This window comes from Macaca nemestrina, chromosome 9 (assembly GCF_043159975.1).
Source record: "Macaca nemestrina isolate mMacNem1 chromosome 9, mMacNem.hap1, whole genome shotgun sequence".
NCBI lineage: Eukaryota > Metazoa > Chordata > Mammalia > Primates > Cercopithecidae > Macaca > Macaca nemestrina.
In genome coordinates this window covers 76,172,193-76,184,889 of record NC_092133.1, presented here as the reverse complement: position 1 = coordinate 76,184,889, position 12,697 = coordinate 76,172,193, and the positions used below count along the sequence as shown (strand labels likewise).

Genomic DNA, 12,697 nt, shown 5'->3' with positions numbered 1-12,697 from the left:
CGAGGCGTGTCCTGAGCTCAGCACAGCCCTGCTCACCTCTGCTTTTTCTTGGGTGGGTCCGGATCTCCCGGATGGACAGTAAGGAGCAGGAGGGCATTTCCTTCTGCCCACCCAGCAGGTGACATTGTTGGGAGATGAAGGATGCCACAGGGTGCCAAGGTTTGCTGAGAGGCTCCAGACATCTAGCCCTGGGTTCTAGCCCTTGCTCTGCCACATCTCACTAAGGTTGTGGCCACATCATTTTCCTTCCCCTGCCCTCTTCATGACCACCCTGGGGGGTTTAGCTGATGTAAGAACTTTGCAGGGAAAGGCTGTGAGCACTGCCCAAGTACGAGGGGCATGTATGAGCGCATTTTGAACTTCTGGGGTTTTGAATCTTAGAAAGGTAAAAATTGGGTAAATATTGATTAGATTCATGTTCTAGCCCAGTGCTTCTCACACTTCAATGTGTCACCGACCCTATGGGCATCTTGGTAAAATGTGGTCTCTGATTCGGGAGGTTTGGGGCAGGCCTGAGAGCAGGCTTTTCTCTCGGGCCCCTGGGGGATGTCCGTGCCGCTGCTCCTCGAATCTGGGATATGGCTCTTAGTAGTCACCTCCTGTGGATTTTTAAAATAGACTTTGTTTGTTTGTTTGTTTGTTTGTTTGAATATCCAATCAGGATTTGATCAAAGATCTGAAATCTGAACTGTCAGGAAACTTTGAGAAGACAATCTTGGCTCTGATGAAGACCCCAGTCCTCTTTGACGTATATGAGATAAAGGAAGCCATCAAGGTGTGTGTGTGTGTGTGTGTGTGTGTGTGTGTGTGTGTGTGTGTGTGTGTGTTTTCATGCATTCATGCATGTGGACACACAGCCCAGAAGGAGGCCTGGACAGTGTGCTGTGTTCTAGCCCACTCATTAGCTGCTGTTATCAGTATGGCTCCCAGGCCTTCCTGGGTTAGAGTCCACATGCTGTAGAAAAGGGAATTCCCTGTGATTTCCCCAAGAGGCGAGTGATGCACCCGTCATCATCAGGGAGCCTTAAGTCTCTCTCTATCTGGTCTCTCTCCATCTTAAAGAAATGGTGGAGCTAGGGTTTGAAGGTGGCAAGTCTGTGGTAAGCAGAGGGGTAGGAGGCCATGGTTGGTATCGTTCCCATTCTTTAGGACTCTGTTACTAGCAAATGACAGAAACACACTTCGGTTTAAGAAGAACAAAGGTGGAGAATCAGTTATGTGGGTAAAGCCAAGCTGCCTGGCATGGAGAGGGCCAGGCCAGACGTCTCTCTAGTCTCTGCCTCTCCTGAGCGCCTGCTCTTCTCTCCGTTTCTGTGCTTCTCCTGCCATGGCTGCTTCATGCGGGGTTGGGGAGGGGTGCCTGTTGACCACTCTCCGCCTACCTATGAGACCCAGCTCCAGAAGAATCCAGCAGGATCTCCAAACAGGGGCAGGTTCTGACGGGCCCAACTTGGGCTCACTGTTTCCTCCAGTCCTCTGGGTTTTGACTGAGGGGCGGATCCTGTCCATTCTGTGCAGTCCCACAGCTCTGTGTGCACCCCGCGGGCAAGGGCAGGCAGCACAGTCCCGAAGCTCTGTGTGCACCCCGCGGGCGAGGGCAGGCAGCGCAGTCCCGAAGCTCTGTGTGCACCCCGCGGGCGAGGGCAGGCAGCGCAGTCCCGAAGCTCTGTGTGCACCCCGCGGGCGAGGGCAGGCAGCGCAGTCGCGAAGTCCTGTGTGCACCCCGCCGGCTAGGGCAGGCAGTACAGTCCCGCAGGCCTGTGTGTAACCCAACCATTTACTGTGTGGCCTTGGACCAGCCAGTACTCCTCTCTGATGCTCAGTTTTCTGATCCATGGGAGTGCCCCTTTGTGTGAACCCTACTCATCACCGCTGCCACTGTCAGTGTGCTTGCCCGGGCTGTGGAGAGGAGCTGACTTCCTTAAGCCTGGGAGTAGCTGGAGGGTGTGTCTCTGTGTCAGGGGCCTCTGTTGCTGGGGTTTGGCCCTGGGGTCCAGGCAGCAGCATGGCCCCACTCTCCTTCCCGGGTGCTGGTAAGGCTGCTGGAACAAGCGCATGGTTGGTTGTATTCTCTGCCCCTGCAGGGGGTTGGCACTGATGAAGCCTGCCTGATTGAGATCCTCGCTTCCCGCAGCAATGAGCACATCCGAGAATTAAACAGAGCCTACAAAGCAGGTGACACCACTCCCTCTGCCCTCTGCAGATCCCTGTGCTCTCGGGGCTATGGCCTCACTCTCTCCTAGGGCCTCTTACTCCTTCCTGGCCTTCTTATCAACCTATCTTCTGCCACCCCCAGCACACTGGGCTTTGACCCAACACCCAACCGTTCCTTCTGTGTATACATGGTGCAAATGACTAAAGTAAGGGAGCGCCAGGGGAAACCTGGATGTGGTTTGGGCCAAGGCTGACTAGAGCCCAGGTCAGCCTGGAGGTCGCAGGCTTGTATATCCCTGGAGGGCCATGTGGGCTGTTTGCTCTCTTGAGCCCGAGCCGAGACCTCTAGCCTTATTCTCCCCACCACAGTGTTTTGCAATGGGCAGCTCCATAAACAGAGCTACAGGGTGGACCTTCTTTGCTTCTCCCTTTCAGAATTCAAAAAGACCCTGGAAGAGGCCATTCGAAGCGACACATCAGGGCACTTCCAGCGGCTCCTCATCTCTCTCTCTCAGGTACTTTTCCCATGACAGGGCTCGGGGCCCCCAAGCCATGGAAGTCAAAGAGATGGGATCCCAGCAATGAGGAAAGGGAAAAGAAATGGGGAAGGAGTGGGCTTGACCATACACCTGCTTCCTTTCAGGGAAACCGTGATGAAAGCACAAATGTGGACATGTCCCTCGCCCAGAGAGATGCCCAGGTGAGTGTGATGGCCAAGCCCCTGGACTTCCTAAAGCAGGGTGTACCTCGCTTTCTTGCTTCCTGAGAGAGGTGCCCTAGGGTGGAAAGAACAATAGATAAGCAGTGGGTTGCAGATGCCACGAGTTTCAGACGTGCTGAACTGCTCAACTGTATGGCCTAGAGCAGGTCGTCTGACCTCCTGGGCTTCACCTTCCCCACCTACGGGAAGGAACATGTGAGATAATTAGTATTTCAGCAGTTGATAGATCACGGTTTTGGATGTGGGATTTCGTGCGACTGCGTACTTTCCCCATGTTTAGTTGCACATACCATTGTTTGCAAAGGGGCAGAATTTGCACTTGCCTATTAGTTTTTTGAGGGTTTGAGCCTAGAAACCAGCTGCCACATTAGTTGAGCAGCCTTAGAATTCTGTCCTTGTCCACCTTGTGAGTTGCAGACAAAAGGGGAAACGTCCAAGCAGTCCAGGCATCTGAGCTACTCTCTAGAAAAGTTTGGGTTTCCCGCTAATGAATTTCAACCGTAGTGTTATGGCAGGGCAGAGCCATGACTTCCTGGTGGGGTAGAGTTAGCCATACCTCTCTGTCCCCCTTCACTGCCCTTGTCATCCATGGCAGGGCATTCACCAGGAGCTGCCAGTGGTCTAATTATCTCTACCATCTGCAGGTTTCGAATGAGACCCCAAGGAGTGCCCCCTTGTTAGGACTGGAGGAGAGCTACTCCTCTGGACTGGTCCTTTTGCTTTCCAGATGAGGAAACTGAGGCTCAAAAAAGTTGAGCACTGTTCCTAACTGAAAGCTAGAGGCAGAGCCCGGACAAGGGCCTATACCCCTGGCTCGGTCCTCCGTGCCCAGTTAGCACCTGCCTCTGCCCTGGTCTCTGCCCTGCTGCTCCTGCAGGGGTCTGCCTTATTCAGTGTCTCTCTGGCTGGTGACATCCATTCCCATTCTGGGAGTCAGAGCTGGACACCCCTGGGGCTCAGGGCTCTGGCTTTTGCTCCAGCGAGAGTTTTGCGTGCCAGTTTTAGCAGGGCAGAAATTGTCTCATGCTCTGCCTTCTCAGTTCAGACCTGCTTTGGCGTCATCTTGACCTGTGGGATCTCAGCCCCTGATTGCTGCTTTCTGCTCTTTTTCAGGGCTGCTACCTGAGGCCTAGCAGGCACGTTAGAGGCCATCTAGTTTAGAGGTTGCAAATTGGCAAATACTTTAGGCTCAAACCTTCAGAAGTTTACCAGGCTCTCCTGGGTGACCTGGGCCTGGGGTCTGGGTGTGGCCTGTGCCGCATGTACATCTTCCTCTCTCTCCAGGAACTGTATGCGGCCGGGGAGAACCGCCTGGGAACAGACGAGTCCAAGTTCAATGCGGTTCTGTGCTCCCGGAGCCGGGCCCACCTGGTGGCAGGTAAGTCAGGCCAGGGTCCCCCTGAGGCCAGTTAGTTGAGGGCAGTCGGGATTGTGGGGAAACAAAGCTATGGGAACACTTGGCAGTTCCTTCCTGCATGGGGCTTTCGCCTCCTCAAAAAAGCCCCCTGGTGGGGATTTAAAAGACACTGTCAGAGGGTTTCCTGAGTTCTGAAAACATCCAGTTCTGGAGGTTCCTCTGGTGTAGAAACTTGGTATCTTTGTACGTGGGAATGTGGAATGTCAAGAGTTGGGAGAGTCCTTTGGGAGCACCCAGTCCAGTGTTTTCCAAAGCCTGGCGTAAGAAGCAGTGATAGCAACAATACTGGGTGCCATTCATTTACTCATTCATTCAACAGATGTAAATCTCACTTCCCTATGGGTCAGTCCGTCAGGTGGTGGAGCAAGTTTGGGGCCATGGTCGGGGGGCGGGGCACTGCAGAGTCTGTGTCCCATGGGCTGCACCTTCTCATTTGGAGAGACAGACAGTAAACAACAATGAAATAAAATCTGTATCACATGGTAAATCCTGTCGAGGAAAACAGCTGGAAACGGGTAGGGAGTGATGGTAGGGTCCACCGGGAGGTGCTTGGGCCAATCCCCACTGAGGTCAGGACATTTGATTTAAAAACCTAAAGGAGATGCAGGGCCAGAGGCCTGCCTGGGGCTCCCAGTACGACTGAGAACAGTGAAGGGGGACCATGTGGAGCAGTGGAGTGAGCAAGAGGAGTGGAAGGTGAGGGCAGAGAGGGGAGAGGGCCCTGCTGATGACTTCCCGGAGTTGGGTACTTATCCTGAGCAAAATAGGAAGCCAATGGAGGGCTCTGAGCAGAGGAGGCTATGCAGAATCCCTGGCTGTGGTGCGGAGAATGGAGTGAAGGGTGCAAGGCCAAGCAGCGAAGCCTGTTGGGAGGCTGCTGCAGGGACCCAGGGAAGGAACGGTGGTGGTAGGGGCTTGTGGTGGGGAGGTGTCAGGTTCTGGCCATGTTAGCTGATGAATTGGACACGTGGCGTGTAGGGGAGAGAGGGGTTGAGGATTACACAGGGTTTCTTTAGGGCAAGCAGTGGGAGAATGGCCGTCAACTGAGACAGGGGCAACTGTAGGTGGAGCTGGCTTTAGGTGCCTGCAGGGTGGAGCTGCAGGGAGGCTGCTGGGTTGCTGAGTGTGGAGGTCAGAAGAGGTCTGGCCTGGACGTGAAAGGTAAGGGAACTGTGAGTAATCGAAGGTATCCGAGGCTCTGGGACTGCAGGAGGTCCCCTCGGGAGGGAGACTGGGGAGCCCACCTGTGTGAGGAGACTAAGAAGGAGCCACTAGGGAGGTAGGAGGACCCAGAGGAAGGGGGTCCTAGAGGCCAGTGTGAGGTGGCAGGCAAGGACAGAGGATGGTGACCACACTGAGCAACTGGTGGGCTGTGGCCAGGGCTGCTCCAATGGGCAGTGAGGATGAAAACGCAGCCACCGCTCTGTGCTGCACACAACAGGCACTGTGGCTCTCCCCATTTGCAGCTGTGGAAGCAGGCACAAGGTGGTAGGGAAGTGGGGGTGCACAGCTAGTAACAGCTGAGCTGGGATTTGAACCCAGGCCACCCGACCCCAGAGCACACTTTTTAACCTCTGCACTATCCTGTAATGGAGCCTGAGTGAATGCATTTTCATCTTAAATCATTATTTCTTTTAATGAGTACAGAACATGTAAGTAGTGCATCAAGCCCATGGCTTCACAAACATTACTTAGGAGAAAAGAGGAGCTGATTTGAAGAAGATATTGAGATAGATAACAGATAGAGCAGAAATCACGACTTTAATATGCAAATGGAAGCTGAGACTCAGGCTGGGGAAGGAGAGTTTTATGTCCTGGGTCAGAGCTGGAGTCAGGACCCAGGTTTCCATCATGCTGCCTGCCTCTCTAGGAGCCAGCCGTCCACTCCCATGGGTGCTTTGCGTGTCCCAGATCGAGCTGGGCTGGCAGGGGTGGGCAGAAAAAGCCAGATTGGCTGGGGCAGGCTGGGCCTCAGCTCCCAGGCAGGCTGAGGAAGACAGATGGATGCATGAATAAAGCCAAGGAATGGCAGAGACTGCAGGTGTGGGGGATTTGAGAAGAGGGGACACTGTGTTGGGGTGCGTGGGAGTGGGCCCTGGAGGGGTATTAAGGTGCGATTTGCTTAAGTAGATTGGCAGTCCTGAGAAAAGGACCACACAGAGAGGGACATCAGGTGGTGTGTGTGACTTGTGACGAAATCTCTGGCTTCCCTGAGCGCTAGGCAGGCCTGGGGACGTGCAGGGTGTGGGAGCAGAGTGGGAGGCGGGGGATTTGGGGGCAGAGGCCACCTCACGTGAGTCCTCTGTTAGTCTGCTCATGCTGCCATGACAAAATACCACAAACTGGGTGGCTTGAGCAACAGACGTTCATTTTGTTGCAGTTCTGAAGGCCGGATGTCCTAGAGTGGGGTGCCGGTTTCTCCGTGGCCTCTTCGTGGCAATCAGTGTGCTCACGGGGTCTTCCCTCTGCATGTGCACGTCCCTGAGGTCTCTGTGTGTCCTAATCTCTTCTTCTAAGGAGACCAGGCGGATTGGATTAGGGTACACCCTAGCAGCATGTTTTAACTTAATTACCTCTTTAAAAATCTTATCTCCAACTACGGTTGTATTCTGAAGTCCTGGGAGTTGGGACTTCCACATATGAACTTTGAGGAGACACATTTCAGTTCATAAAATAAGCCTCTGTCATCCCCCTAGTTTTCAATGAGTACCAGAGAATGACAGGCCGGGACATTGAGAAGAGCATCTGCCGCGAGATGTCCGGGGATCTGGAGCAGGGCATGCTGGCTGTGGGTAAGTGTCTCAGGTTTGCCTGCCCACTGTCCAGGGGCTAACGTGTCGTAAGTGTTCAGGCTGTTCGCCTCTCCTCCAGCTGATGGGTGACATCGTGAAAGGACCACAGGATCCAAGATCACTCAACCCAGAGTGTCCAGATGCTGGGAAGTCATGCCGCTTCCCGGGTCCCTGTGCAGTTGAACCCCTAGCTGTCCTGGAGGTGTCTTGTGTGTGTGTGTGTGTCTTGTGTGTGTTTGTGGTGCAGCTCTGGAGAAGGGAACTGCAGTGTGGGTATTAGTGGGAGGGCATCCAGCTGCTCTCCCGGAGAAGTATGACTCATATCCTGCCAAGTTTCCTCTAAAAATACATCCCTGCAGGCAGTTGTCAGATGTTTGTGATGGAAACACGTGGAAAGATTTTTACTTGCAACAGCGAAACAGGCCCATGCTGAGGAAAGCTGGCTTGGCTCCGGGATGGTAGTATGCCTCTTACATTGCCCATGTCCTCTAGCAGGGCCCGGTGGGCTCCAGGTCCCTCCCACTGTGCAGAGTTGGGTCCCCGCCCTGAGGCCCTCACAACCCCTCTTTCTACTCACCTGGGAAAATCAGTCTGCCCCTTTTTTCATTATGCTTTTTTTTAGAGTTTTCTGGATGGGAGAGATGGAAAATCCTCATTTCCCTGCCTGCCCCCCACAGTAGGTCTCGTGACCTGGGAATCCTAGGGAGATGCGCATTCCACTCGGCCACAGTTTCTCCATGAGGGTCATGGCCTCTCCAGTCTGCCCCTCCTGCCTGAGCAGCAGCACAGTTCCTCGTCACCATCTGCAGCTCCTCGCCCCACTAAGACCCCCGCCCCTCTGACTCTTGGTCCTTTCATCACGGTGGTTGCCAGGAAAGAGGGTGGGTTGGTGTCCAGACTCTGCGTGTTTCTGTTCCAAAGAGCTGGAGCCAAGATCATGGGATAGTTGAGCCTGGAACAGAAGGAAGAGGAGAAAAGATGGATGCAGTGATGGATTTGACATCTGGGCCTCTAAGAGGACACTTGTAGACTCCATGCCCTGCTTGGGCTGAGAATTTTCTGCAGATCTGGTTATGCTGAGTTTCTCTCTTCTAGTGAAATGTCTCAAGAACACCCCAGCCTTCTTTGCGGAGAGGCTCAACAAAGCCATGAGGGTATGTAACTTCCATGTGCAGGTTGCGATACCTTAGCCCCGCCTGTGCCTAGGTCCAAGGGCTGAGGGTAGAAGGCCTGGGGAGAGCCAAATCTCAGCCGAGAGTTCTGAGGACTTGGGTAGGGAGGGGACTGGAAGGCCCAGGGCGGGTGGGCAGGTGAGGAGGCCTGGTGCTCATGCTCTTGGGGGGACTCTCTTTAGGGGGCAGGAACAAAGGACCGGACCCTGATTCGCATCATGGTGTCTCGCAGTGAGACCGACCTCCTGGACATCAGATCGGAGTATAAGCGGATGTACGGCAAGTCGCTGTACCACGACATCTCGGTATGGCCCTGCTGCAGGCAGACTGGGCTCCCTTTTGGCATCCCAGTCACCTGTGGAACCTCCCTCCTTAGAGTGGCCGTATGCTTGGCCTCTGTGCTGTGTGTGGGCATCTTGTTTATGGACCTCAGACTTGCTCATCCCGTTGCCCCTAAACTTCTGAGGGCAGGGGGGTCATGACCTTGCTGTCGTCCCCACCTTGCATCCCCCAGCAGCATCAGAGAACACTCGGGACCTCCTCAACCTTGACCACGACCTTCAGCGTCCCAACCACCCTGTGATTCCTTGAGCTGTCAGTGAGAACTCATGTCCCAAAGGCTCTGTGGAGCTCTGCTCTCACTCACTGACAAAGCACTTGTTGCACTCAGCTTTATGGCATAGGCCACATAGTGAGGCTCTTCAGAGCGAAGGCCGTGGGGGTCACGCCACTTGGAGTCCAGCTTTTCTACTTGCTAACTGTGTGACCTTGAACAGCTTCCTTAAACCTCCCTGAACCCCAGCTCCATTGTCTTTAAGATGAGAAAATAATTGTTCCTTCCCGGGAATGTTGTGAGTATTGAGTGAGGTGGTACAGGTCAAGTGTCTATTAAACACTAGCCACTGTTGTATCGCTGTGCGGCAGAGCCAGTCTGACAAAATACATTCTCAGCTACATGGTCTAACACTCAAATTCTGAACTCACGTGAGCCTTGAAATTGCACTATGGGGACCACATCCTCCCACCTTAGACTCAGTAGCATTTAATGATGGTGGGCATGTCATCACAGGAAGCTTACTTTGTTTCCTTGGCTGTATGAATGAAGCCGTTGCTAGAGAATTAGTAATTCTAGGCTGGGCACAGTGGCTCACGCCTGTAATCCCAGCACTTTGGGAGGCTGAGGCGGGTGGATCACTTGAGGTCAGGAGTTCGAGACCAGCCTGGCCAACATGGTAAAACCCTGTCTCTACTAAAAATACAAAATTAGTTGGGTGTGGTGATGTGTGCCTGTAATCCCAGCTACTCGGGAGGCTGTGGCAGGAGAGTTGTTTGAACCCAGGAGGCAGAGGTTGCAGTGAGCCGGGATCAGGCCATTCCACTCCAGCCTTGGCGACAGAGTGAGACTTCATCTCAAAAAAAAAAAAAAAAAAAAGGTTAATAATTCTTTACAGAGAGTATCTCCTGCATGCCAGCAGGCTGTGGACATCTGGAAGAAGCCACATGCCTTGCCCTCAAGTTGCTTAGGGTGGAAGGAAATGATTAGAAATGAGCCAAGCCGAGCCTGCACTCTTGGAGTAAGCGTAGTGGCCTCAGACAGAGGAGATCCCTGGGACTGGGAGGTCCGAGCCTTCCACTGGACAGTCATGTGTGAGGAGATTGCGTTTCCTAAGCAGGGCACTGTGTTGCGTTACATTGGTAACCCCAATTTAAGGCAACATAAATGCACTGGGAAAAGAGCAGTATTGGTTAGCCCTGGGAAGTGGTTTTTAGGGTGATTATATTTTTTTTTTGTGGATATTCATTTGACTTGGATAGTTGTGGTGAGTGCTGCTTTCCGTCTTCTAATGGGGTCCTGGGGAAGGCTACATTCCATTTTTTTAAGGTCTGTGCCCCTTGCTGCAGGACCTGCAGCAGGGGAAAATCCCCAGGATGGGGCTTCCTCCCTATAAGGGTGCTCAGGGCTGAAAATCAGGAGCCAGAAGGCTGAAAGTGACCGTACCTCCCTTAACGGATGTCTTCCTTGTTTCTGTGGCCAGGGAGATACTTCAGGGGATTACCGGAAGATTCTGCTGAAGATCTGTGGTGGCAATGACTGAACAGTGACTGGTGGCTCACTTCTGCCCACCTGCGGGCAACAGTGGTGCCAGGAAAAGGCCAAAAGAATGTCTGTTTCTAACAAATCCACAAATAGCCCCGAGATGCACCGTCCTAGAGCCTAGGCCTGTCCTCCACCCCTCCTGACCTATGTATTGTGCCACAGGACCTGGGTCAGTCTAGAACTCTCTCAGGATGCCTTTTCTACCCCAGCCCTCACAGCCTCTTGCTGCTGAAGTAGATGTTTCATTTTTCTGACTCATGCAATCATTCCCCTTTGCCTGTGGCTAAGACTTAGCTTCATTTCGTCATTTAATTGTATATTTTTATTTGGAGGCATATTTTCTTTTCTTACGATCATTGCCAGACAGATGCATACAAGTCTGTTTGCTGCGTACACATTTCTGTTGAGGGCAACTGGTTGGGTGAAGTGCTGTGTCCCCGCTGAGGCGAGAAAGGGAAGCATGCCTGGGAGGGTAGCCTGTGCATCTGGTGAGTGTGTCACAAGCTTTGTTACTGCCAAACTCACTCCTTTTTAGAAAAAAAAAAAAAAGTCATTCGTTCCATCTTCCTTGCAGAAACCACGAGAACAAAGCCAGTTCCCTGTCAGTGACGGGGCTTCTTGTAATTTGTGGAATGTGCCTTAAACCTGAATGTCTGTAGCCAAAACTTGTTTCCACATTAAAAGCCAGCCAGCTCTGGAATGTTCTGGAAGTGTCTTCCTGGTACCAACTTGTTTTCTTCTGCTTGATTATGCCCTGTGGCTCAGAGTTCTCGCCTTATCAGCCAGTGAAAATTCATGTAACCTTAGATAGAGATTTGTGTGCAGGAAACCCTGAGCATACAATAGTTTGCGGGGACTCATTGTAAGGACATGGGAAGGGAGATTCCCGAAATCCAGGCAGGGCACCCAGACACCTGAAAGGCAAAGGGATCTTGGTTGGTTGCAGGTGCAGTGAAGTCCACTGAAGGTGTGGTAGGAAAAATGTAGTCCTTAACCCAGGTCCCAGGCGGGAAGAAGGGTGTCTGCTAATTCCTGGTGCCCCTCGACGGGGGCCAGAGAGAAGGATGGAGACAACCCAGAGAGTCACAAGACCAGCGCCTCCCCTCAGGGTGCCTCCAGGCTGAAACGGGGTCCTGGCTCTGGTCTCTGGGGACCCTGTGCCCCTTGGTTGGTGGTGTGGGGGAGAGAATCCATAAGAGAGTTTCTGAGAATTACAGTGTCATGTCCAGAAGCTAGAGCTTGCCTTGCATCAGGGGTCTCTACTCACTGCTTTTCCAACCTCCTGTGTTGAGGTTTAGAAAAGAGAGAATCGACTAGGCACTGTGGCTCATGCCTGTAATACAAGGACTTTGGGAAGCTGAGGTGAGAGAATCACTTGAGCTCAGGAGTTCAAGACTCGCCTGGCCAACATAGCGAGACCCCTGTCTCTAGTAAAAAATTTGGCCAGGCATGGTGGCTCACGCCTGTAATCCCAGCACTTTGGGAGGCTGAGGTGGGCAGATCACCTGAGGTCAGGAGTTTGAGACCCAGCCTGGCCAACATGGTGAAACCCCGTTTCTATTAAAAATACAAAAATTAGCCAGGCATGGTAGCACATGGTGGCTGTAATCCCAGCTATTCAGGAGGCTGAGGCAGGAGAATCACTTGAACCCAGGCGGCAGAGGTGGTAGTGAGCTGAGATCACACCACTGCACTTTAGCCTGGGTGGACAGAGTGAGACTCCATCTCAAAAAAAAAAAAAAAAAAAAAAAAGTACCTGTCATTGTAGTGCATTCCCTGTAGTCAGCTACTCTGGAGGCTGAGGCAGGAAGATCCCTAGAGCCCAAGAAATGGAGGCTGTAGTGAGCTGTGATTACACCACTGCACTCCAGCCTGGACAACAGAGTGAGACCCTGTCTCAAATGAGAAAAAAACAAAAAGAAATGACAGAATCCAGAGAGACTAGGCTAGATCAAGCCTGCTGGGTCCTGGCAGGAGCCCCAGGGAGTAGCTCATCTGCAGACCTTTGCTTTAGTACTGCCCCTTAAACATAGAGGAAGAATGACATCCAAAGGGTGTGGAGCAGCCATGAGCTGAGAACTAGCCTGGTCTACCTGGGATTGATGGCAGGTCCTGGTCAACACGTCAGATCTGCATCACAGTCCATGCCTGAAGCCCGAGCTGAAGCCCCATCCCTGCTGCTCTCCCAAGAACTCCTCTGCTAGGGCAGGCCCCTTGCCCTTGGGTGCCAGGTGGGACCTGCCTGATGGGATGGGGTGCTTGCCATATACAACTTGCCATGAACTCAAGGTGACCCAGGTGGCCTTCTGAGTTGTGATGGGGCCTAGAACCAATGTGCTCTGA

General features: G+C 52.9%; 1 protein-coding gene across 4 annotated transcripts in view; it reads left to right on the top strand.

The window, feature by feature from the left end:
* Positions 1 to 11,064, top strand: part of LOC105465944 (annexin A11) — a 46,838-nt gene extending 35,774 nt beyond the window's left edge. For all 4 annotated transcript variants that reach the window (XM_011714605.3, XM_071069805.1, XM_071069807.1 and 1 more), the window contains exons 7-15: positions 662 to 775; positions 2,085 to 2,175; positions 2,590 to 2,669; positions 2,798 to 2,854; positions 4,160 to 4,253; positions 6,989 to 7,084; positions 8,180 to 8,238; positions 8,439 to 8,561; positions 10,293 to 11,064. In XM_011714605.3, coding sequence (XP_011712907.1) covers positions 662 to 775; positions 2,085 to 2,175; positions 2,590 to 2,669; positions 2,798 to 2,854; positions 4,160 to 4,253; positions 6,989 to 7,084; positions 8,180 to 8,238; positions 8,439 to 8,561; positions 10,293 to 10,352 — 774 coding nt within the window. In that variant the 3' untranslated portion in view covers positions 10,353 to 11,064. The remainder of the gene's footprint in view (positions 1 to 661; positions 776 to 2,084; positions 2,176 to 2,589; positions 2,670 to 2,797; positions 2,855 to 4,159; positions 4,254 to 6,988; positions 7,085 to 8,179; positions 8,239 to 8,438; positions 8,562 to 10,292) is intronic.
* Positions 11,065 to 12,697: the final 1,633 nt, after the last annotated feature.